The sequence below is a fragment of the Fringilla coelebs genome (genome assembly GCF_963513975.1).
Source record: "Fringilla coelebs genome assembly, chromosome: 8".
In the NCBI taxonomy this organism is placed as follows: Eukaryota; Metazoa; Chordata; class Aves; order Passeriformes; family Fringillidae; genus Fringilla; species Fringilla coelebs.
In genome coordinates this window covers 31,853,066-31,878,149 of record NC_140066.1, presented here as the reverse complement: position 1 = coordinate 31,878,149, position 25,084 = coordinate 31,853,066, and the positions used below count along the sequence as shown (strand labels likewise).

The 25,084-nt window shown below is 41.5% G+C and overlaps 1 protein-coding gene across 1 annotated transcript in view; it reads right to left on the bottom strand.

The window, feature by feature from the left end:
* Positions 1-299: 299 nt before the first annotated feature.
* Positions 300-25,084, bottom strand: part of INPP5F (inositol polyphosphate-5-phosphatase F) — a 39,800-nt gene continuing 15,015 nt past the window's right edge. Inside the window, exons 3-20 of the mRNA XM_084210194.1 lie at positions 20,677-20,813; positions 19,876-20,004; positions 19,150-19,317; positions 18,784-18,840; positions 17,360-17,558; positions 14,813-14,992; positions 14,374-14,441; positions 13,806-13,930; positions 12,428-12,505; positions 11,576-11,696; positions 9,550-9,678; positions 7,269-7,386; positions 6,685-6,883; positions 5,734-5,805; positions 5,563-5,636; positions 4,213-4,341; positions 3,397-3,484; positions 300-2,941 (exon numbers count right to left, since the gene is read on the bottom strand). Coding sequence (XP_084066320.1) covers positions 1,837-2,941; positions 3,397-3,484; positions 4,213-4,341; positions 5,563-5,636; positions 5,734-5,805; positions 6,685-6,883; positions 7,269-7,386; positions 9,550-9,678; positions 11,576-11,696; positions 12,428-12,505; positions 13,806-13,930; positions 14,374-14,441; positions 14,813-14,992; positions 17,360-17,558; positions 18,784-18,840; positions 19,150-19,317; positions 19,876-20,004; positions 20,677-20,813 — 3,176 coding nt within the window. The 3' untranslated portion in view covers positions 300-1,836. The remainder of the gene's footprint in view (positions 2,942-3,396; positions 3,485-4,212; positions 4,342-5,562; positions 5,637-5,733; positions 5,806-6,684; positions 6,884-7,268; positions 7,387-9,549; positions 9,679-11,575; positions 11,697-12,427; positions 12,506-13,805; positions 13,931-14,373; positions 14,442-14,812; positions 14,993-17,359; positions 17,559-18,783; positions 18,841-19,149; positions 19,318-19,875; positions 20,005-20,676; positions 20,814-25,084) is intronic.

The window sequence follows — 25,084 nt, the reverse complement described above, 5'->3', positions numbered from 1 at the left end:
CTGTTTTTGTGCTCACTGCCATCTCTAGTATTTCATAGCCAGGGATGGGACAGTTCCCAAGCTGGAAGGACATTGAACTGGAGAGGGATGGGGACAGGACAGGGCGTGATGACTTCAAGCTAAGAGAGGATAGATTTAGATAAAATATGAAGACGTTCTTCCCTGTGAGGGTGGTGAGGAGCCTGGCACAAGTTGCCCAGAAAAGCAGCACCATTCTAAGAGGATAAAGAAGTGAAGTCATGGCTGTGTCCCTTGACTACCAGGGGATTGTGTCTGTAATTCTGAAAGAAGCCTCCAGAGCCCTGCAGTCCCACATCCCTTGACATCACATACCAAACCAATCTTTTGATTCCACTTTTTTTATTAAAATATCTCATGTATATTGCTCACATTAAAATACAGCAGTAGTTTAATTTTAAATATAGCCACAAGTATAGACACTCAAAAAAAAAGAACAAAAACCCAAACCCACATCACTTTAACAAAATAAATAAACCAAATTTGTTTATCAAAGTTTCAGGTGATAAATGATTTCAGACACAGTACAAGTCCTAAGACACAGAGCTACCCTAGGCCAGGACACGACGTTGTGGGGACACCACGTGCAGCCTATCTACAGTACAGGGACGAGGACAGAGGCACTGGGTCTGTCAGGGTGCTTACAGTCACAAACCACAGCACAGGAAGGTCCTGCTTCACAGCAGCTTCTGGACAAGGTCCTAGACTGGAATGGCATGGCAAGGCATTCCTGGGAAGGAGGATTTAAGAGATGTAATCCTTGGACACACAGAGCAAAAGGGATTTTTTTATCCAGTTCCCAGCATGAGCACATGCTCCACCCTGTGAGGTGCAAAGCTGGAGCTGGTCAGGAGTTTGGTCTTGAATAGATGCTGACAGCTATGCTCTAATGCAACCCTGATCTTACAAAGCAGTGCACTGGCCTTCTGCTTTAGATGTTAGTTGGGATTTTGCATCATTTTTCATCCTCAGAGAGAATCCTAGCACAGAGGGACACAGTGCCTGATGGGCAGGTATCTGGCTCGTCCTGCTTTACAGAGACAAAAAAACTAGAGCAAATTGGCAGTTTGGAATTTAAAAAAAATTAACTGCTTTAACATGGGCAAGACAATTCAAAGACATTTGCTTCATTTCCCCTCAACTCAGAACAAATGAGGAAAAAAACCAATCTACTGAAGAAATTTGCACAGCAGGTTTGTGGGTATTTCAGATTGGGTCTCTAAGTTTTATCTATAATGAAAGTGTCCCAGGATGTCTGAAAAAAAAAGAATAGCAAAGAAATCTTACTTTCTGGTTAACATACTTAAATTCAACAAAAACACATTGGTTCCCATTGTAGAGGCACAATTCAGAGAGCTGCATCTAGAACTTCATTGAAAACAAGTAAAAATACTAGTCCAAAAATAAATAAAATGTAATTTACTGGTACTTTGTTTTGCTGGTGTAGTGCAAGGTAAGTAAGGTCAGAGAAGTGCAGTATCATCCTTTGAGTATAAATACTTTCTACATAATTCAGAAGAGCTACAAAATTAGTCTCAAAAAAATAACTGTGCAACACATCTAAGATAGACAGCATGCTTATTTGAATCCCAGTGTCTAAGCTACCTGTTTAAATAAGGTTTATACAGGTTCTGTCTCACCTGCCTGAGGGAATTCTGAAGCTTGGTCAGAAGCAAATTCATTTGCATCTCTCACTGCTTGTAAACAAATTACCTATTATCAATCCCAGTATCCAGCAGCAGTTCATGCCACAATAGTCCTGATGTCATTGGGTTATTTTATTAGAAGCCACAGCTAGAACACTTCCCAAATGAGCAACTAGATCTGAATTATTCGTGTCTGGCATTGCGTAAACATTTCTCTCAGTTCTTTTTGTTTGATTTCATTTAAAGCTTCTGGTTCCGCAGGGCTCTTTTGGACCTTTGCCACAGCAAAATTAATCCCTTGAGTCAATCCTGCCTGGGTGATGTTGGCAACCTGGACCATGGAGCTGCGGATTTTAGCGAAGGGAGACACGGCCCTGCTGCTGCTGCCGTCAGCAGGGGAAGGAGTGGTGTGGAGTCCTGGCTCGTGGTTCCCAGACACAGAGCCCGGGCTCCTGTGGGATTTACTTAAGTCAGGCCCACCAACAGCCAAGAGCTGAGGATTTGGCTCAGAAGACTGAACATCCAGCTTCGATGGCCTGGAAGGAACGTCTGCAACAGCTCCAGCCTTGGCTTCCGCCTTCCTGGCTGCGCTCCTGCCCGTGTGGGTCGGTGCGTGATGGGGCTCCTGAGGACCGGCCTCAGGCTCCAGCACATCGCAGCCCTTGCTCTGGGCATCCTGCACGAACCTCTGGCAGTACACATCCATGGGCTTGGCGAGCTCCAGCTCTGTGCCATCTGCAGCAGGCAGGGCGGCGTCCTGGCCCCCGGCCGGCACGGCCGCGCTGAGGCTCACGTCGGTGCTGCTCAGGGACTGCGAGCGGCTGCCCAGGCGCGGCGCCGAGGCGATGATGCCGCAGCTGGGCAGCACGTAGTCCGTGGGGCCCATGTTCTCCAAGGACCCCCCCAGCTGCTCCTCCTCGTCCGACTTGGAGTTGCTCAGGAAGTCATCGGAGTGGAAGGAGTCATTGTCTGAGGCTTCTGTGTCAGATTCACTCGGGGCTTTCGGATCGACCCCTGGGTTCTCCAGAGTTTCGAGGCTGCTGTCTGACTTCCAAAGGTTCACTTTCAAATTTGGCTTTAAAAAATTGACTTTCACTTCAGGTTTGGCAAAGCTGCCCAGCTTCCGAAGGTTGCTGATGTTTACGTTGGATTTGGTTTGTTTCACCTTTTGATTGAGGGAGGAGAACTTGCTCAGTAAATAATTCTTGCCTTGGGCCAGGGACCCTCTGTTCTGAGACCGAATGCCAATGATGTCTTCATGAGGTTTGCTGCTTCTCCTAGAAGAGGAAGAAGATCTTTAATGTACAATCAAAGCACCAAGTGAACATTGTCTTCCAGCCCACTTCTGTAACATTCTGGACATTTCAGTTCCTTTACCCTCTTCTTACATAAATAATAAATTTAATCCTTTTTTTTTTGCATAATAGGATTGTACCCATATAAGCTAATCAAGCTGAAACCAACAAAGGAGGGTTAATACACAACACTAGCCAAACAAGGGGAACAGTCAGCTTCTGCAGGCACTTTAGTTTTTGATGAAAAAGGATTTGAATTCTCCATTTTTCACCCCTGACTTTGTGTATACTCAGTAGACAGATTTAGCAAATATTCAGTCTGCAATACCTTTAAAAAGAACAATGTTTTTTTGCTACACTTTCTCCTCCGCTGGGAGAAGCGGCTGAGTTGAGAGGAAAGGTGGGATACAGAAGGATCACATCATTTAGGTACTCACCTCTCCAGCTTCTTCTCAATAATGGGCACATCCATTCCCATTGCTTGTTTTGTAATTCTCAGCATTTCTGCAATGCACTGAAGAGTGTCTGAAATCCAAGCAGCAGCCTGTCAGACCCTTAAACACACCCTTAAAAGCCCATATTACACAATCTACAAAGAACAGGCCTAATTTAAACGTAATTTTGTTTGGTTTTATTGCTTTTTTTTCTTTCACCCTGCAGTTGTGCCCTTCAAGCTGCAATTCTGATTTAAAACTTACAAAACAAACCTAAAGAATAAACTCTCCTTTAGCTGTAAATACTCAGCTTGAAGCAAATCACTGCCACACGGCCTCATTTGGGGAAGGAAGAGAAGCAATTTTATTTATTCTAATCCTTGCTGACAAAACTCAGTGCTCCAGGAATGAAGTGGTATTTTTCCCTTGTTAGTGTTTGTTTAATCTAGTTAAACAACAAGCAAGAACATTTCCAGACACTGATTTCACTAAAGAAATCGATTTTTCCCTCTTTAGGAGTCAATTTTAACTTCATTTTCTAAGTTTTTGGAGCAGTAAAGACCTGGACAGGGAAATTACTCAAGTTCTAGAGAGATGTTTTACTTTAAAGTTGTATCTGAAACTTATTTTTCTTTCTACTAAAACAGTAACATCTGAGTGGCTTTTTTAAACTGCTTTCCGACGTCGCACAACAGGATTTTATTGGAGTGATTTCTAAAGAAGGATAAATTTTAAGAGCAACGGAACAAGTGTTTTTTAGAGAAACACCAATACACTGGATACACTTCTATGTCTAAAATTTCTACATAGGACACAAACCTTTTCCATCTTCTTCTGGGCTGCGAGCCACAGCCCTGAGAGTGTGAAAATATCCACTCATTTCTTTGTATTTGTAATGCAGCCTCATGCAGGAGAACTTGGGTTTGCCAAAGAGAGTAGGCTCAGGCCCTGAGAGAGAAACCAGGAGAAATCTTGAGAAATCTTTAACCAAACACTGAAAGAGATACTGCAGAGCCTGCACCTAAGGCTATCTAAGTAAGTGCTGACAGTCTTTTTCAGCCTAAAATGCTTCATGTTTTCATAAGAGCAGGACTGACACTTTAAATGAAAGATTTTCACATTAACTAAACAATCAATAACTTACAAAAAGCAATTAGACTCTCTGTGTGTCTGTTACAATCCAGCCTGATTGTTTATTGCAGATCATTCTTTCAAATAGAAGGCAAAAAAAAACTTCACACTTTTTACATCCTGTGGGTTTTTTAGGGAATTCTCCTGCAAGGATTAAAGGGAAAGCTAGTATTTTTATCAGGGGGATGTAACTGAAATGTCAAGATTTAAACCAGTACTTCAACTCTTCAGTGCCCTGCATAATCTACAGCATTAAACGAGGTGGGGATGGAGATGTTGGACTCTGTTCTGTGCCTCAGGACACAAATCTCCACAATACACAAGTGAGGGAGACCTTTCCCCTCAATGCTCAGGAACTGCACAGACACAGTGAAAGTTAGTCAGGAGATGATGAAATCACTGTGTGTTGTGTAATGGAGGATTAAATTCCATCAGGAGGCCACCACATGCTCCCTTCTCCCCAACTGGATCACCTTTTTCATGATTTAAAGACATCACATCTTTAATGCTTCCAGCAGAAAATGCTGGATTTAGCCTGCAGATGTTACATTCTATAGCAAATAAGTTAAATAAGCATAACAAGGTGCTTTTGTAACAGCATGTTTGTTATCAGCCCTTGAGAAAGAAGTTTCCCAAAGCTGTGAAGCAGATCTGAAGTACAATTCCGAGCCAGTTGCTGTGTTTGGATCAAAGGAGGAGAGCCCTGAATGCACAAACCCGTGACTCATTAGAGAAGTTGGCAAAATTGTTACTGCCATTTGATAAATAATGAAATCTGTCTGGATGACTCTGTGGCTCTTTCAGGAGTTTGAAAGAGGGAAAATTTTAGAACCCTTCCAGTGATCAAAGCTTCCATTTCCAGCAGCAGGAAGAGCCTGGCAGTTGTTACCAGCCAGAGGGGCCATTTCTGGGTGGGGTGCCCAGGGGATGTGCCACACTGCAATGACTGCTGCTTCAATACCTTTGTAGGATGCTTTGATAGGTGCTAAAGCCATTGTTAAGAGCATTCAAAAAAAGACAGGGTGACTGTTTTCCTACCTATTTCTATTTTTTCCAGAGCTTCGAGACTTAACCTTTGGTACTGATTCACTTTGTCGATTTCATCATCATAACTGAAAAGAAAAACAAAATAGAATTTAGTGCTTCCTACTAGCCTAAAGCAGAGCTACTAAAATAAACTACACATAGTAAGGGAAAGTAGTAACTTACTAGGCCACATAATAGGCAGAATTTGAAAGTAAAAGCAGCACATCCACATCCTTATGAGTGGCATCGATGAGACTGAAGGGAAGGAAAATAAATACAGGGTAGAAGGTTTTATTTGCAGAGCTGTAACCTGTGCCCAGTGTGTTCTGGGGACACTGTTTAGGAGCTGAACACAAGTTACAAGAAGTTTCAATCACACTGTGTTATCAAATCCATGTAAGCAACAGTTTCTCTCCAACCTGAAGCTACCTGACAGCTCAAATACGTCAGCAGAAGGTCCAAAAATAAATAGAAAGGCCACAAGCTATTAAAAATGCTACCAGAGAAATGGAAAAATACCTCAGACTCAGTGAGGGTGATGAGTCTGTGCCCTGAATTGAATAGCTGTCATAACAACCTGCTCTGCTATTTTTAGATGCTGAAGTTTAACCTGCAGGAGATCTAAACACTATTTTTCTCTTGCAAGCTCCTGAACTCTGAACTTGATATGGAGTGAGGTTCAGAGTTTATGCTCATTACTTTCCATGAACAGAAATCCAGACTGTCCAACTGCTGACTCATTCCCCAAGGATTCAATCTGATCAGTTAAGCTACACTTTCCCTATAAAGCAGTAAGAAACAACAGCTCCTCAAGCACTCCCTTTTAACCACCCTTAGTTCCACAAGTTCTCTTCATGATACCTGCCACATTTTGGCAAAATTAACCACATCCATCCACTTCCAGCTGATCTCTCAAAGGTCATTTCAGCATGCACCATTTTTATGGCACTTTGGGAAAAACACATGTTTAGAGGATTTTTCCCTCTACAACTCCAAGTATTCAAACCCTTCAAGCACTCTTGTCCTTTTCTACAGAACTGTCCACACATCAGCTATCAAAACCTTTTAACATCAGAAGTAATTAACAGAGGTGTCAGAGTAGCAGCTGATCAATTTTAACTTTGTTCAACAAACCTTGGGTCACAGTCAATGAGTGCCCAACCTCCGTGGAATTTTTCATCATCTGGCAAGAGCAGTTTCATGTAGCTCTGCAGCAGCTGGCTGATCAATTCCTGGTGGCTCCTCAGGTTCTCCTTGTGCAGGGCTTCATGCTCCTTCTCTTTTGTAAATATGGAGTACAGGTCCTCTGTCACAGGGATGCCCTGCATCAAATCTAAATAAACCCCAGGAAATATCAAGCAGGACACAGTTAAAAGTGATACATGGCAAGAGTTTGTAAATTCCTTCCAAATGCTGCATTTTAATGATGCTCTTGGGTAGTCTTTCCTTAATTGAAAACTCAGAAGGGGTAACTCTACTTTCAGTAGAGAAAAACAAGAGTTCCTCATGATTTTAAGAGATACTTGCTACATAAATTTAACTTTGTCTTAATGCTTAATACTTCTTAATGCAATCCCTCTGAATTGAGTGTTACTTAAATTCCAAAATGAGACTGTTCCTTATAGACATGTACCCCCCCACAATGCTTTTAAGCAACAGGAGAAAAAACAAATCAGTCAGAAAGACAAAACCAACATGGGTTGAAATTGTGCTCTTACCTATGACTGCTTGCCTGTAAGCATCCCTGAAACGATTCAGGTAGTATCTGTTTGCAGAGTTCACTCCATCCTTCATCACCCCTGCCAGCTTTCTTTCACCAGTCCTTGTGAAGTCACCCTGTCACACAAAACATGCAAAATTCTTTACATCAAAATTTGGAGCAGCAGGCTCAGCTGAAAGGATTTGGCACTCTGAAACTCAGAACTAAATAGATGGCAACTCAGGAATAATCTTCAAGTAACTATTTCATACAGAAGTTGAAAAAATTGATTTTTTCAAAGAGCATCTTCTGGCATTGACTCTGCAGAGAATCCTCTGTTTTTGATAGACTTACAATTTCAGTAGGAAATTCCAACAGAAGACAAATCTGGACATATAAGCCAGCTAACAGACTTTCAATACATCAAACACTGTGATGCTTCAATACCTCCAAAAGAAAAAATCCCTTTACTTATTGGCCTTTAATGTAAAAGGAACACAACTGGAACAGTAGAGAAGACTGAAGCTTACTGAAAAATGGTTTTCATCTCACTGCTTTTGCTACCAAAACAAGACAAACACAACATACTGGGGGAAAGCAGCACATAGCCTCACAACCTCAGAAACAAAAGAAAGTTTCTAGGCCATGGAAGGCTTAGAATTTGAATAAAAAGTTGTTTTTGTAGTTACACTTCATTAGAGGATTCTATTTTCAGAGACACAATGGCACAGAGCATTTCTAAAAGGCACACAAACTCCTATGAAGAATATTTCAAGTGTGTTTCACATTCAAATTAAAAGAAATACCACAATTAAAATTAATTCATATAATCCATGAACCTCAACAGTGAGTGGAGAAATCTTCCAGAAGAAGGCCTGAAAATTTAGATCTATAAACTGAGGTCTGCACTTCAGATTCAAAGTTTAATATACGCAATAAAAACAAGCATGCTAGGCTTTTTTTTTATATTAGTGCAATCAACTAATCAAAGCCCAGTAGAGATATTTAAAGACAGATTTAAGTCTTAAGCATTTCCACCATAATGTTTTTTCTTATGCCAAATGCAAATACTACTAAAATTTGTTCCACCAGTTACACACAGCAAATACCTCAAATTCTATGATTTTTCAAAGCAGTAGAAGTACAGAGCAAGGAGTTTCATGCTTGATCTTGGTACACAGAGTGCATTACAGTTAATTAAGAAGAGTCTTTAGAAAATATAGCTAATTAATATCACCCTATTACCTACATAGCCTGATCTCCAGAACTTTAGAGTATTCTTTAAGTACTGTAACTGCTTAGAAGTACTATAACCATGATAAAATATAAATGGATGTAATAATTAATATCTCTCAATCTCTCATCCCTGCTGTGGTTTTTGTTGAAGAGAACAGAATGCACGTGAAGTGCAGGGAGCACTCAGCTCTTCTTGGACTCACACCAAGCACAACACAAAACATTCTTCCATTGTAAAGCCTCATCTCTCCAGAGCAAAACCACACAGAGAACTTGGTGAGCTTTTAAATATCTGTCTTAGGCTGGAGATGCAGGATGTGGCTGGGGTGTGTATTCTGTTGCCATCTGTTAGAGGTGGGGCAGGTATCCTTTGTTCACTGGGCAGTTTTCTTTATCTCTCCCACAGCCCATCCTCCCTCCAGCAGATCTCTGCTGTCCATGGCCAGTGAGTTTCCCTGCAGGGCTGATCAAATTCCATCATCCCATGGGGAGATGCTGTGCCCAGGGCAGGAGCCAAGCATTCCTACCTGGATACAATCTGAGATTTCACACATTCCTACCTGGATACAATCTGCCCTGGAACAGCACAGCAGCCTTTGCCCACTGCATTCCCAGAGGAGCAGCTTTCTCCTGCCCTGCATTCCCAGAGGGAGAGCAGGCCCATCTCCAGCAGCCCTGGAGCTGCAGAGGAAAACTCCCCCCTTGTGCAGGATCCTGCTGCAGCAGAGCCACAGCTGGCACTGCAGGAGGGCTGAGCCCCCATGGGATGGGGCTGTGCCCCCACCCTGACACACAGAGTCAGAACATGCCCTGACAGCCCGTGAGTGGTTTTTTTGTACTATTGAATTTGCATTTTTAATTTTCCTATTAAAGAACTGTTATTCCTACTCCCATATCTTTGCCTGAGAGCCCCTTAATTTCAAAATTATAATAATTCAGAGGGAAGGGCATTACACTTTCCATTTCAGGGGAGCCTCCTGCCTTCCTTAGCAGGAAACTTTTCAAACCCAGGGTTTTGCAGTGCAGATGAGCCCTGGGGGCAGTGAGGCTCCCCCCTACCCTACCTTCAGCGCCGCCGTGCCCGCGTACTGCCGGCTGATGGCATCGCCGTTGTTGGCCCACATGATCTGGTAGATCCTGTTGCACTTCACTGGCAGAGGCTGCTCTGGTGGCATCACACCCAGTTTTTTGAGCTGGAATTTGACACATGTATTAATTCAGTGCCCAAAGTAAAAGTCATTCTCAGTATCAGAGCTCGGTGAAGTAAATGGAAATGCTTGCCAAGTGTTTAATTGTTAGATTTTGTATGACAGGGGGGAGGAAGCCATTGTGCTGATTTGTCAGATTAGATTAATGAATTGGTGGTTTATTGCTAAACATCAAATCACTGGAGGCAGCAGTAACATTAATTATGGATGTTAAGTCAATCATCAAAAAAATTAGCTGAAGGAAAACAAGTTACTGTAGATTCTCAAGATACAGGAGATTTTTCAATACAAAGCCATAAAAAAAATAGACATCACAATTTTAAAATAAACAAGTTAATATGTCTTCTATTGCAAAGGCATTCATGACCTTAAGGGTCTGAAAACAAATAAAAATAACTTCTAATGCTGGTGTATTATGAGTGTTTGCACATTTTGGACAGTTACTGTTTGTCACTGATACTAGAGTAAGATCTCTCCCTCTCAGAACACCCAGTCCTCCAGTTTTCCCCAGATAAGCCTTGGGTACAACACCAACATCAGGCTTTGTACACACACTGGGTGGGTAGAGCAGCACATACAACTGCAATGCAGTCAATAAATGATAGGGATAACTTGGAATAAATCAGAGGAAAACTTCCATTTACAACTGAAACCAAATGCTGAAGCAGTCTTTGCAAGCTAGATGAAAATTAACACAGAGCTGCTCATCAACTCTGAAAGCCCTCTCAAGTTTCCAGATGAGAGAAAGCAGGTCCAGTGGTTCCAAGGAAGAAGTGTGAAGTACATGTACCCCTCAGTCCTTCACTCCATGCCACTGACCCTGCAATTTCTCAGTCATTAATGATTCCCAAGTACTTCAGCTCCAGGATGAGAATGATGCAGCACATCACAAGCTCACACTTCAGCAATGATTAAGCCTCTTCACAACAATCTGTAACACCCTTGTTTTTGAAAGAATTGCCTTGGAACTCAAGAGTTACCCTGGATAGAAACACTCTTCTAAAATAATGACTGTGGGATTGCTGATCCCTCCCCTGGTCCTCAGCACTCCTATGTCAGGAGCTCACAACAGCAGATCACAAAGAGGAACTGCCAGGTGCAATGGCCAGATCTAATCACTTTTCACCCTAATGAAGTACCCACTTCATCCTTTCTCTTTCACTTTAACCATCATCAGGTTTGCTCATTTTGGGCTGTGACTGGGGCTTTGATGCTCCAGTTACAGGATGTTAATTCTGCATTAGGTCTGTAGCAGTATTGTGTCAGGGAACAGATTCACCACTGAGCTTCTAGAAAACAAGTGAGGGCCAGAGCAAAGAGGAAAACCAAAAGAAAGTACTCTCAGTCTGCTTGGAAATCCCTCCTCTGTACAGGGAGAACTATTCCACAGCACAACAGTCACAGCCATAAGGGCTATTTACATCACAAATTAATTATTCCTCTACACACAGAAGGGACAACTTATCTCCCTACTTGCTGCATCACAGTATTTCACTTCAAAGCTCCTAAAACAGCACCCAACTTGTTAGATTTCAGTCCTTTAACATCATTTCAGTGAGGCACTCGGGGGAGAAGGTGTCTTGTTTCTAAACTCTGTATTCCTAGACAACTTAAACTGAAATTACTAAATCCAAACAAGACAATCCTCTCCAAGTTGTGGACAGTCAGTCCTTTCTGAAGGAGGACAGAAGGAGGCATCGCTGTTCTGTAATTATTTCAAGTTTTGCATTTGCATATATCATTCCTCTCGGCTTCATGGCTCTTCAAGTATTTTGCAAAGATTTTTTCCTAGAGGTCAGTTTGGCATTTTTCAAACACACAGATTTCTCTGTGAACAACAAAAAGGTGTGAGGGGCTCAGCACTTGGCAGAGCTGTACGTGCCTGCTGCTCCATGACCACTCTGGCAATGGCAGCCTGCACCACGTTGGTGCGATCCAGGCAGTCCATGCAGTTCACCCGGAAAATCCCCTCCTGCTTACAGATCACCCCAGCCTGGTCAACCCTGCCAACAGGGAGAGAACAAAGGCACACTGAGACACTCAACATCCAGTGGAATTCATCAGCTGCTACAAACAGTAGAACATTTTACACATGGAGCACTATTTATGGCTGCACTCACACCCCAGCCACACCCCACGCTGAATTAACTCCTCTTGTTCCAGCTCATCCTCCTCTTTAATCTAGGCTGGGTATCAGACATAAATCCTACTGAGGCCACAAACCTGAGATGCAATCAGATGCTGAATTCAACTCATGCATACATACTATAAACTTTCAAGAGCATTTAATTTCAAGAACAGAGAAGCCAATGATAATGACAGCAACACAGAACAATAGAGAGCAACTGACTGAGGCTGCAGCCACACTTGTTACCCAAATGTATGAACTCTAATCAGTTCAAACTAATGTCTGCTTGCTGTCAACAGTAAGGCTGCCATCCTAGGGTTTGTGGGTCAAATACAGAGTGTTTCACATTAAATGTGAGCGACGCTAAAAGTGTGAAATGCAGAAATGCAGTAAACCTTGGGCAGGAAACAACACCTGAGAATTTCTGCTGTCACATGGGTAGAACACCAACACTTCAGAAGACAAAAACTCTGACAAACAAGCTGGACACCAGAAGAGAAATATAGAAAACATATTGGTTTGGAGAAAATTAATTAATATCTACTCTTTGTTGGTGTTTTCCTCTACAGATGCTCCCTACTAGTCTAAAAACAGTTAAGGACCTACCAGCACCACTTCATGTCCAGAATAATATCATGAATGGCATCAGTCAGTGTTTGGACATTTTCAAACTTCATTCCTCGGCTGAAACACAGAATTTCACAAAAGTTAGTCTGAACTAGAGCAGTGACTTTACTTAAAAACTGTATCTTATTTGTACTGTTAACAAATATGGTGTTTTGGCTAAATGAGAGAGACCAACATTCCCTCCTGCAATGAGCTTTAAACAGGAGCCAAGATTCAGAGCTATTTTGCAGTGCAGTTCAATGTCCAAATCCAAGGCAAGAGGTTAAAAGATCATTAAATTCTCAGGACTTAGCATTTTTTAATGCTGCTTCCATTAGGAATAGTAAGTGTGCAGCTATTCAGGCACGTGCAACATTCTGTTCTCATTTCAGTCTCAAGAAAAGTAATTACAGTAGATTTGGAACTGGGATGGTGAGTCCTGCTTTGCCAGTGATTGTACAGAGAAAACCACCTAGAGACACATCCCCCCTCCTCCCCCATCTGGTTATTTTTCAGGATTGTTCTCAATTCACTCCTGCTCACAGTGCAGAAACAGTCCTGGTCACTACAGCTGTTTGTAGGAGAAAAGTGAATGAAGGAAAATTAAAATTCCTCTAAACAAAAGATTAATTATCAAATCAATCCAGGGTGCCAACAGTCCTACAGAACTCCCAAAGGCCAATCCTGCTCTGAGAGGGGTTTCCCTTCCCACCACCCCCTCTGACAGTATCTCCTAATGCCATACTCAGCCAGTAATGCTCTCCCAGGCTGCAATCCCTCAATTAGGTTTGGAAGGGAAGATTAAACCAGTTTAGACCCCACACAAATGCAGCCTGCTTGAGGGAGCAGGAGAAATACATGCCTGTGACAGATGACATGCTTGGGCATGTGAGCATGGCTGCATCAGAGGGCAGTCATGAAAACAGCAACTACTCACACTGGATTAAGATAAAATCCCTGTATTTTATATTGAAATAACAGCATCAGGGCCCTGAAAGAACCCATCATGCTTTTATGGAAACAAGCAAGAGAAACAGAAATAGAGAATTAAAAGCAAAATGCTACATAGCTTGAAAAAGCAGGTCAGCCACAGCTTTACACTGATGGCATGTGTAAGGAAACTCTTAAAATGTGTGACAGTTAAGCTTTGCCCAAGAAGTAACTGCATATTTACCAGGTCAGGGACAAAACATCACAAACAGCAGTGCTTGCTTACCCAAGTTTTAAATTTTATAGTGCTGTAGTTTAAAAACTGTATTATTGTCTAAAAAAACAGTGCTTTGTGCAGAAGTAGAAATAATGAGTCTTCTCCTCATTTATACTCGCCTTTCATGGCAATAAAAAAGATGCAAAGTGACATTTCTAAAAGGTTTCTTACCAGTGCTCATGGAAGTCAAATGAAACATAAGTCAGATTTGCATTGTTGTAGAGAAGAACTTGTTTAAGGTAAGCATCTCCAATAATCTTCTCTCTGCCTGTCTGGTCCACCAAGTTAATAATAACCTGTTCAAAAGTTTAATTATTTAACACTCATCATCTGCTACAAAACTTGCTTAGATTTACACCATGCAATAACAAATAGCTCCAGAGTTAGAGATTGATAGCAGTCTTGCTGAAGTTACAACTTTTGATAGATTGTACCTAAGACAAATAAGCTCCAACAATTCCCTGCCCACACAAATTTAAATACAGAGAAGCTCTGAATGCATAGAACAGGTACACAGAAATAAGTTTTAAACATTGCCATATATTATTCCTGGGTTTTACTGGTTATTTACAAGAATATTTGAAAAACCTGAAGTAAAATTCTACTTATGTACCAACCTTCCAATTTTCAACAAGCTTCTAAAAAAACCCACAACATATCAACAAGAAAAACAACCTAAAAACATTAACTTTCAACCCTACATTTTCATGAGATTACTATTCTGTCATGTAGCACTCACCTGCTTTTTGTAATTTTTCAGCTGTTCTTCAAAGTGTGCACGAAAACAGGACACTGTTTCATTTTCACCTACAAGGCAGAGCAGTGTTAGACAGAAACAGCCTGTTCAGCAATAAATCCTGTTTGATGTATTAAATCATGCCCAAGTTTGTGCCCTAAAAAACTCAGATACCTTAGCTTAAAGATAATAACACATAGTACAAAATTGCTTTTAAAGGTCTCTCATTAATTTGCTCAGCTTTAACACTGCTGTTATAAGCAAGCACGTTCTTGAATTTTGCTGCATTTTGCTTTTTGTGCAGAGGAGACGGGACAAAAAAATTAACTTTTAATAAGCCTGCTTCATCCTTCTACATATGCACCACACCCCCATAAACATCTCTTCCAGAAGAAGAGTTCCAGGGAATCCTGATTTTTAGGTTTTTCACCCAAACACTTACTCTTGTCCAGCCGGGGTCGTGGGTTGTATCTGTATCCAACCTGGCTCCAGAAAACAGGCACAGAGCCTCGTGTTTGGATGTAGGAAAGGGTGTGATTGTGGACATGGATCAGTTGCTCTGTCTCAACATAATTTGCCACGTTTCCATTTTTATCAACACCTCTCCGCTTATACCGCATTCCTGGGGGAACGAGAACGGTCAAGTCACATTAAAGTGTTTGCCTTAAACATTAATCATTTATGTTGCTGGTTTTGGCAATGCTAGCTCAAGACAACAGTTCAAGCTCAAATCCATGATCAATGGTAGAAGTCACTCCAATCCTAGTTTATTCCTCAAAAGTTGTTTTGACTATATGGATAAAGTTTATTTACTGATACACTATGAGCAGCAGAATGTAAGCGGACAGGACAGGGCAGATTAAAGTCACCAATACCTCTGGTCCATCTTAAAAGACACATTTCTTCCTGTTCTGTCACATTTAGCACAAAGTTTTAGTGCCAAGTATTTTCCATGAGCCTAAAGGCCACTTTTACTGGCAGAGGCTCCACTTCTCACAGAGATCCCACAAGCAGCCCTAGAGGATTTGCATGTTCCACAAGGCAGAAGCCTTCCCCCTCTTTGTTTTAACTTGTGTAAGCAATTCTGCACATTAAGAAGAGATACAGCTCCTCTGCCTGCAGTTTTATGCCTACCCAGCTCTGAACTGCTCATTAAACAGAAATGTGTTTGCATATCCTTGACTCAAAGGGGAGAACATCATTATTTCAGAAAGGATGCAGGTGGTAGCAAGGGACAGGGAAGGAGTAGGAGACTTAGAAAAATATTCAAGGCCATGGAAATTCAGTTCCATGTCTGGAAGTAGCACTGAACCAAATTTTTGAGCTGAACCTTGACAGCACAGACAGGAAGAGGTTAAAATTAGGGAAGGGAAAAGAATGTAAAATACCTATAATAGGGATCTTTAGAGAGAAATTGTCAGAGCAGCATGACAGCCTTTAATCAGACAGGGAGAAAATTTTTCAGTTTATACTCTGGACTAGAAATCAAATGAGCAAAGTGATACTCATAGTAAGAAGGAATCAATAAGAATCTTTCCCTCCAGAATTCAGTTGCTGTATCTGTGTAACAATTTAGTATGAAAAAAGCAGCTACAAACTAGATACTACTCTGAAACCCCCAAGTATTTACTCCAAGTTGCTCTGACAAACCATTTTCCTTGGAACTGAATTAAATGCATCCAAGGGAGCTGTGGTACAATGCTACAGTCCTATAGCAGGGTAAGCTCAACAGTTTTTTTCTGGGTTTTTTGACAGGTTAAAAACCCAACTGTGTAAGAAAGGAGTTGGAGACATTAGAGTGTGTCTTCATAAAAATCAGATGGACTGAAAAGCCTGGAGTTGAACAGGATTTATGAAGCTGTAAAGTGATTCAATCTTTCTTTCTGAGATCCCAAGGACAGGCAGTAATTTCTGTTTGCCTTGCTACTCTAAGCCAAATAAGGTACAAGACCAAAGCATGGTCACATTTCACACCTTGTCCCTAGTAAACATCTCCTGGGACACAGGCATGCACACAAGTGGCTTTTCAAACCTCTCCAGCTGCTGCCAAAGCCCTCAAAGACCTTTGAAAATTCAACTTCCATCCAAGCCCACTGAAATGCATCAGCAAAGAGTTATAAGCAAGGTGCTAATCAGGGGGATCTCTGCAAAAATGGAACCCTACCTCAGGAATGTGACCTCCAAGGATGCCTTCAGTGCTCCTGAGCAGCCCAGTGAAGCTCACTGGTCAGCCAGCCCAAGTGGCAGCTGCACAGAGCTGTAGGCACTGCAGCCTCTCCTCTCCCTCCTCCCAGCAGGGAAGGCTGCAGTGCAGACTGACAGGGGCTGGCCATCTGCTGAGCAACTCAGTGCTGGAGCCCTGCATGCTGAGAATTTCAGATTTTCTGTGCTGACAGCAGGCACTGACCCCAGGAGAACACTGCACTGACCTGAGGCTGTGGTGAAGCTTCCAAATGGAATGACAGAACTGGGACTGTGGGTGTGGAGTTTGAATAGAAGTGTGCAACATCACAGGGTGGAAAACTTAAGAGTTTAAGGGTTTAGAATATAGTAATATCTATAAAGCAAGATGGAGGTTTTAGGATGGGGGCTGGTCCTTCTTCTCCGTGGGTTTGGGTGGTTTTGTGTAATTGGATAAAAAAGTCCACATTGCAGGCCATGGGTGGTTGGTTATTGGGTTAAAAGTAAAAATAATTCAGGTGTCATTTCTTGATTGGACAGTTTATCCTTAAAAGGCCTTGTAGAGAGAGATGTGGCTCCATTTTTAGTTTATTAGAGTGAAGTGCTGCAGAACTCAGGGTTTGTGGGACCGTAACAGAGACCAGACCTAACAAACATCTGAGTCCGAACAAGAAACACAATCTCACGCATTTAACCCTGAGCTTGGCAGAAAAAAGAAGCAAGGACTGAACAGCTCAGCACTGTCCAGCAGCTGCATCCCCCTGCAGTGCTCAGCACAGCCCCAGCAGCCTGGAGTGCCTCTGCCTACCAGCTCTGTGCCGGCTCCGGCGGGAGATGAGCGCCACCAGAAACGTGGGGTGGATGTCATCTACACAAGATGATTCCTGAGGAGGAGTTTCAGGGCTGCTCTTATCATCATCAGAAGATTCACTGTAGTTTACTACGAGTTCTTCAATTTGCACAAATCCTTGAATGATGGGGATAATCCAGAAGTCCACTTCAGCATTCTAAAGGGTAATAAAAACATTTACTTTCCTGTTGGTCCAGCATTAGCTACAATTATTTCTGCCATTTCTCATGTTAATAAAGCAGTTGCTCCACATGCTTCTCATGCTTTAATTTCTGCCATATCCTTATTTCTGTAAGGGATAGCAGCACTTTTCCTCCATCAGTCACAGGGCTTTTAAATCAGGAGGAAGGAAGCAATTTTTTGACCCTGTTTCTGCTTTAAGGCAGTTTTAAAACCTCTGTGTGGACACATACTGTATCACATTTATACAGGAAGGTAGATGTTAGACTGTTTTCAGCAACACATAACAGTATAAAACTTCATATGGGCTAATTTAGTCCTCAATATAATTGGTTCATAGCTTTGCACCTTAAACATTGATTTCTCAAACAGAATCGAGACCCAAATTCCCCAGTAACTCAGGGTTATCCATTTATATCTTATGAAAAATACAACTCATTAAACTCCTGCATACACACAACTTTTCACAGAGGACAGAGGTTTACCCTGCTGTGACTCCATAACCATTTGTTCATGTATAATTATCCATGAAAGAGGAGCAGGGCATAAGGCAAGATGTTTGCTGTCACCCCTAAGGAAAATCAGACTTGGCCTAAACTGGCACAGGAGTTAGTAACTTAGTCCTTGGTCTAGGAGGTTAATTTAAAATGATGGAAGGTCATACATTGAAGAAAAAGTGGTGGCTTGCTGTTTCTTTATGTGCTCATTTGCCAGGAAAATGTTTTATTTACTCTGAACAGATGTTCAGAACAACTTGTTCTACACTGTTTTTACACTGATCAGCTACTGTGCTCAAGGGGACAAAACACTATCCTCCACTGTGGAGGACCAAAATCTTATCTCAGGAAAACTGGAATTCAGGGGTTATTTCTTTCCTGGCTCCTCCTCATTATCAAGTCCAGCTCTGTTCAGAGATAATTTTACTTTCAGAAATCAGCACAAACACATCACACCAAGTTATTCTACACTGCTTTATTGTTTTAATGCTTTATTTCAGCTGAAGTTCCCTCCTTAGCAATGACCACAGGCTGGCTGGGGGCAGAAGGCAGCGCCAGCTGCTCAGCTACAGAAGGCACAGCCCTGATCCTGACCTGTCTGCCAAGCAGCTTTGGAACCAAACTCCTACGAGGCCTTAAGCAAACATCTCAACTAAAAAGAACTAAAGAATGGTTCTCATAATTCATCTTAGAAATACAACTCACATCAATGCTGATGAGATCTTCTATCATGTGCTTGTTCCAAAAGAATCTGTCATCCACCTGTTCAGAAGACAAAAGGGCAGTTTTGGCAGTATTACAAGTTAGGTTTGGCAATATCTGTGGGAAGGACACCAGTGTCCAGCAGTTTATTCACCACACCTGTACAGACAAGTCAGAGCTTTAAATAAAACACTTCAGTTCAGGGTCATGCTGCTGCAGACTTTTACTTCCTTGCACCTGAGCTGGTTACAGGACAAGGTGTTCAGCTGCTGTAAAGTATGACCAGCCAGGTTTGGACCACAATCATTACTGGAAGCTCCTGCCCCAGGTGGAAGAAAGAAACAAACACAAACAAACACCAGCACTCACTCTGCGCCACAGGGGGAGGTTGGTTTTCTCACAAGCGCTCTGCCTCTGCACGGAATTTGTCAGGTCATAGCTCAGGCTGTAGTAAAAGGAGTCTGAATCCATGAACATTTTGAACAACTCCTCCAATAATCTCTTCTCCAGTCTCTCTTTCTCTTTGCTTTCTCTAATCTGAAAGAAAATAATGGTTGTCATGTCTTTCTCCGTCATATTTTCCATTTCTAACCTTGAAGGATAAATACTTTCCCAGTGATGAGCAGGACCTTAAAACTCCCAGCAAAGAAAAACACAAGGGACAGCAGCTTGAGAAACATAATTCTAATTTTAATAACTATTGTTTTGACTCCCTTATCCAAGCCATTATTGGTTAAAAGCAGTTAGATGAGATTGTATCGTGTTCTCTGAGGAAGCAAATTTTGTGTCCAATTCTATATTTTAAGAGATACTTATGCAAAGCAATTTCCAGAAGTTTAGAATCTCACTGGAAGCTAATCCTACATAAAAAGAACTCTATTAGCAGTTGTGCCAAAATTATGTAATTACAAAATGAAAAAAATCACAGAAGAGCCACAGCTAAGCAATCAAAAAAATTAAACTGGGCATCAAGACACTAGCTCCACATTCTGCTATTTTTTAAAGGTCTTTGTATTCCATTTGATCATCCATCAAAACTTTTGAATTATAAGCTCAACATTTTGGAACAAAGAAAGAAACAGTAGAAAACTTTACCTTCTTTTTATTTGGAGCAGACACATTAGATTTAATTTGAGTAAGTGTCTTCAGCAGGAATTTTGTATCATCAGGGGACTGTGTTATCTTCTCTGGCTTGTTTATCCCAAAATGGTGCTTTTTACAAAGCTAAAATAATGACATTGAATTAAAGCCAACATTTAAATACTCTTTAGAAAGGTTAAAGAAAACTAAAAGTCTACAAAAGCAAGATTTTGATGTCCACAGACCTAGGGGAGACACTAAAATAGAGGGGGAACATGCAGGTTTCCATCTATAGCCTAATTCTCACTCTTTTATAAAAGTCATTTTCTCCTGTGATTGTGAGACTCTCTGCCTCAATTTGACATGACCCAGACCCACCCCAACTTCCCACCCAAATTAAATCAGCACTACTCAGTTTTATTTTTATTCCTTTATCCATTCTCTTTTGGGAAAGAAAAAATTGCAACATTTTAAGTAAGGTTTTCCCTTCAAGCCAAGTTATAAAATTAAGATTCCAAAATGGGACGAAAACAAGAGAATCCATTAAAACATATACTTGCTCCTGGTTCAGTAAATCTTGTGTGGTATTCCCAATGATCTTTATGAAATTTAGGTGTTATTTTATTGCAATTTCCCTCCCCAACAGAACTTGTGATTTCTGTTTAAAAAATATTTTTAATTAAAAAAATAGTATTTTAAAAAGCACAAAATATTCCAGATATTTGCTTATACCAGGAAAAAGAGACAAGAGGCATTTGACTTTCATTTCACTGAAGCAGGAAGGGGACAGTCAGAGTTCCTTGAGGATGGCCATACCTCCAGTTCCAGATCCTGAGGTTCTGTCTCAGAAAGTGGAATCACTGCAATCTTGGTTATTTTGCACACCTCATGATCTCCTGGAAGTTTGCCAATCAATGCTTTCTGACGAATTAAAAGCAGCCACCATGGTAAATCTGGGAAAAAAGAGAGATCAGTAGATGCTTTCATTTGTGCCAGGAATTTATTTTGATTAGTGTGCCAGAAACCATTTGACTGGAAGAACCCAGTGAATGATGATTTGTTATTGTTGTGTTTTGTTATAATGCATTGCAATAAAATTTTAAAAATACTTTAAAATATTTATTCAGTCTCTAAAATGATAAGGAGATTAACTATTTCACAGACTTACATCAAAGTTACGCCTGCTTCACCTATAGCAATTAATCTCTAGGATGATGCACATTCCCACTGATGGCAGCACAATTTGAGGACAGCTGGAAGTCAAACAGCAAATTAACAATTTCCCTTTGTACCTCCTGTCATGTAGCAAACAGACACAGGTAACACCTGACTGCAAGATCCATGAGTGAAGAAATCTGATGAGCAAACATGGACTGCACCACATAAAGCAGTTTACACATGTTTAAAGGCTCATGACAGCATTCCTGAAGAGCATAAAGTGGTGGAGAAATTAGTGAGATAAAAATTAATTAATGTATCGGTGACAGGTGCATTCCAGGCACACATCCAGCCTCCAGCACTTGCACCTATAGCACCCACACTTAGTGAGACAGGGAAACACAGCAAACATTCCCAGTGACTGCTGAGGAGTGCCTGGACATTCCCAGATTTCAATGCCTTGGCTAGAGCAGGAGTTGTGTGCTGGGCCTTCAGGAGCCAAAAGCAAAAGTTCTGTTAAGGGAGATGTAAAAGGCAGAGAAAGTGCTAGAGACAAACATAGACACTCACTACTTCTCCCAGCTGAGAAGCAGCCAACTGAGTTCAGCTGAAAAGGTGACATAAAGACATAAAAAGCCTGCTGTGATAGACTTAAATACGCTCCCACACTTGTGATGGCAGAATGTGTCATGTATTGTGCCTCTGAATACCATACACAGCCTTTGAAAAATCTATTTAGCAGCTCTATAGCAAATACAAACCCTGTTCTCCTTGCTCAGTAAATTCTAAACAGTATTTTATCCTCTGAATGCTCAAGAAAAACACAGAAAACCCCAGTAGTTCCTTTTATCTAAAGAACAGGAATAGTCACTGCCAACAGACAACTGTGTGCTGTGACACTGCACTCCTCCCTTGGATTCTGCACTACTGCCTTTAAAACAGAGATATGTTTGTGTTGGTATTAAGAAGCCTTTAAAAATTTCATAGTTACAGACAGGTTGTGAGAGCCAGAGGGTGCCCCCCAAAAAGGCAGGAGGGGAAGGGGAATGAAGACATGCACCACTTCTTTAATATGCACAGTCCTGTAAAGGGAGCCCTGTGCTGCTCCTGAACCCTGCAGCAGAATCCTAATCTCTGCAGGATCAGAGACACCTCAGGTCAGGAGGGAGCTCAGGATGTCACCCTGATGGAGCAGAGTCAGCCCTGAGGCTGGAGCAGGGCTGCCACAGGAACAATCCAAGCTGTCCCACAAGCACAAACTGGTCGAAGGACACCAGACCAGGAGAGGAGAGTGACAGCAAATGCCACTCAGGGATCCCCAGTGACCATCAGGGGCTGGAGCAGCTCCTCTGGCAGCTGTAGGAACATGCCTTGGAGAACTCCTGCCTCTGCCCCAGCATCCCACCCAGCAGCCATGGGGAAAAGGAAGCTGAGGAAAATTACAAATTTTATGTAACAGCAAGAAGACAAATGAACAGGTTAAAAAAATCCTTTTGCAAAGGAGAAACTGAAATGCTGCCAAACCCACCAGCAGCACATAAAGATGCCCATCAGTTCATCTGAAAAGATCTACCCTTTCTATGCTATTTCCAGTAGGCAAACCCAGCAGTGCTGAAAGGCAGGGCAAGCCAAGCTTTTACAAGGCATCCAGGCAGGTAATCCTGCTGGGCAGTCCTGTAATCTCATCAATTCCCACCTGCAGAAGGTTAGCCACACAATCTACTCCTAGGAGATCACCAGTGTATGTCAACAAACAAAACAGATATTCTTCCAACAAAGGCGACCATCCAGAGCTCCAGTGAATTAATCAGTAGGGTTCTACTGGAGATTGGTGCAAGGTAAAGGCATTTCTGAGCAGGTATGCCACACTAAAAAACTAAAAAAGGAAAAATCTCTGCCCAGTCTTCCCCCCACCTATATTAACAAATCCTGTCAGCTGTAAACAAGAACTTAAGAGCTTTATACAGACAAGTGAGTTGAATACCCTTTTGTCATTTTTAAAAAAGCACTGAAATGTCATCTTGGTGTATGCTGCAAAACCCTTTGTATTATAGCCAGAGCCACAGAACACTGAAAGAAAACAGGAATTCCCCAGCAGATCAAAAGTAAACAGTCAGGAAGTAATTATGCAGATAAAGTGTGCCCTGAAGTTAAAGCTTCAACAATAGCCACAAAAGCAGCACATTATAATAGCCAGCAATATCTAAATAACTGAATCCCTAAATACAGAGAAGGTGCTTCTGCAGTCAGGAGGAAAAAAGGAGCTCCACAGATTAGCACAGCCTGCTCAATGTGTGAGGTATGGTGTGCACTGCAGAACAGGACAGCTGCAAGCCACCCCAGAAAAATGCACTTTTCAAGTCATCTCTCAGGATATAATGTTCATTTTCAGTGTTTTATGAACTAAGGCAGAGCAGATGGTGACAACTAGTTTGAAGTATTGCATCCAAAGGAAGCTATTACCTCTCATTCCTCACTAAAATGGAAATTTACTCCTCTGTTGTTCCAACACTGTCAGCACAACACTGCTGTTTTTCTCTAACACTTCCCCAACAATCTAGCATTTACTTTCCCCAAAATGCTTTTTGCAGTAACTTTTCATAAACTGTACATGAGTTTATTACAAATGCTGCTTTCTGCAAGGATTTTGATTTTAGCCAAGAAATTCTACGCCACCAATTTCATACTTTTTGTTACTTGAACAGCTTCAAAATTGGCTGCATGCAAAAAGAATGCTTTGGGTTGTTGACTATGAAATTCAGTTAGATCTCAATGAGGAGATTTCAGAACAGCCTGTAGTTTCTATCAAAATTCAGAGGCATGCAAACAAAAAAAAAAGCTGGGGATAAGGAAGGAAAAACTCCATTTCCCTCCTGTTTACAGTCTGTGGACTCTTGCCAGCAGCATTTAACCTGGGTCTTAATTAACCAGCACTGGAACACTCCAAATGAAGGCAAGTACAGACACTGCACTGCACAGGGGTGTGCTTTGACCAAGAAACAGAAGAACCTGTGGCAAAAATGATTGTGTTAATTGGTAATTGCTGGAACTGGTTAGGAAATCCAGCTTTGGTTATAGTCTGGACAACAAAAAAGGAGATCCTTTATGCAAGAGATGTGTTTGCCTCTATAAGGGAAGATTAGGCAAAGACAATTTTAACTGTGCATCTTACCAAGAAAATGTGCAATGATCTGTTGTAGTAACATCTCCACAATGCATCCTAAAACCCTTTTCCTTTTATTCCCATTGTTACTCTGCATTTTCTTTCAAGGGATAGGCCAGAAAATGGTAAGCAATTATATTCTCACATTCTGATATTTAACCAACATTTTATTGTTTGGGTTTGAGTTCCCCACACACACACAAAAATAAAGTATCTGAATGTTCAAGAAAATTCACTTTGGGGAAGAAGAAAATATTGCTTTAAATAGATTTGAATCTCAAGTACAAGTGTACAGTTATGTTCAGAGGTACTGGCCCCCTCATGTCAAAAATTCTTTGAAGAATTAAAAACTAGACCATGTAATATTGGCTAGCTGGTTTCTATGTGACAGCTTCCCTGTCACAGCAGCTTTCCTACAAATTCTCCTGTATGAGGCAAGCAATAAAACCAGCAAGATTAAGAGTAAATTAAAACCCATCCCTAGTTACAGCTCATTGGCAAGGGTATTCCAATGCTAAATTACAGACAGCCCATGACTGATTACAGGGACATTTCAAAGTCATCTTAGACAATTCCAGCCTTCCTGCAATAAACAAATCTTTCAAGAACACACGAGGATCTATGTCCAAGACATTCAAGTGCATACAGGCTTTGTCACAGCTCTAGAGTGCACTGGTAGCAAGTCCAATACTTTAAAAGGCATTTGAAGTTCCCAGTGCTTGTGTGTGCCAAGGATTTTTAAAACCTCTTTTTAACAATAGCTGGCAACAAGGATCTGAGCAGGACAAGCCCAAATTCACCAAAAGAGCTTCAAACTAATTTTTCTGATCCTGATAACCTGGGGGCAGAGGAGAAGAAATCAGAGCAGCAAGTCCTCTTGTTGCAGGTCAGGCATTTCACCCA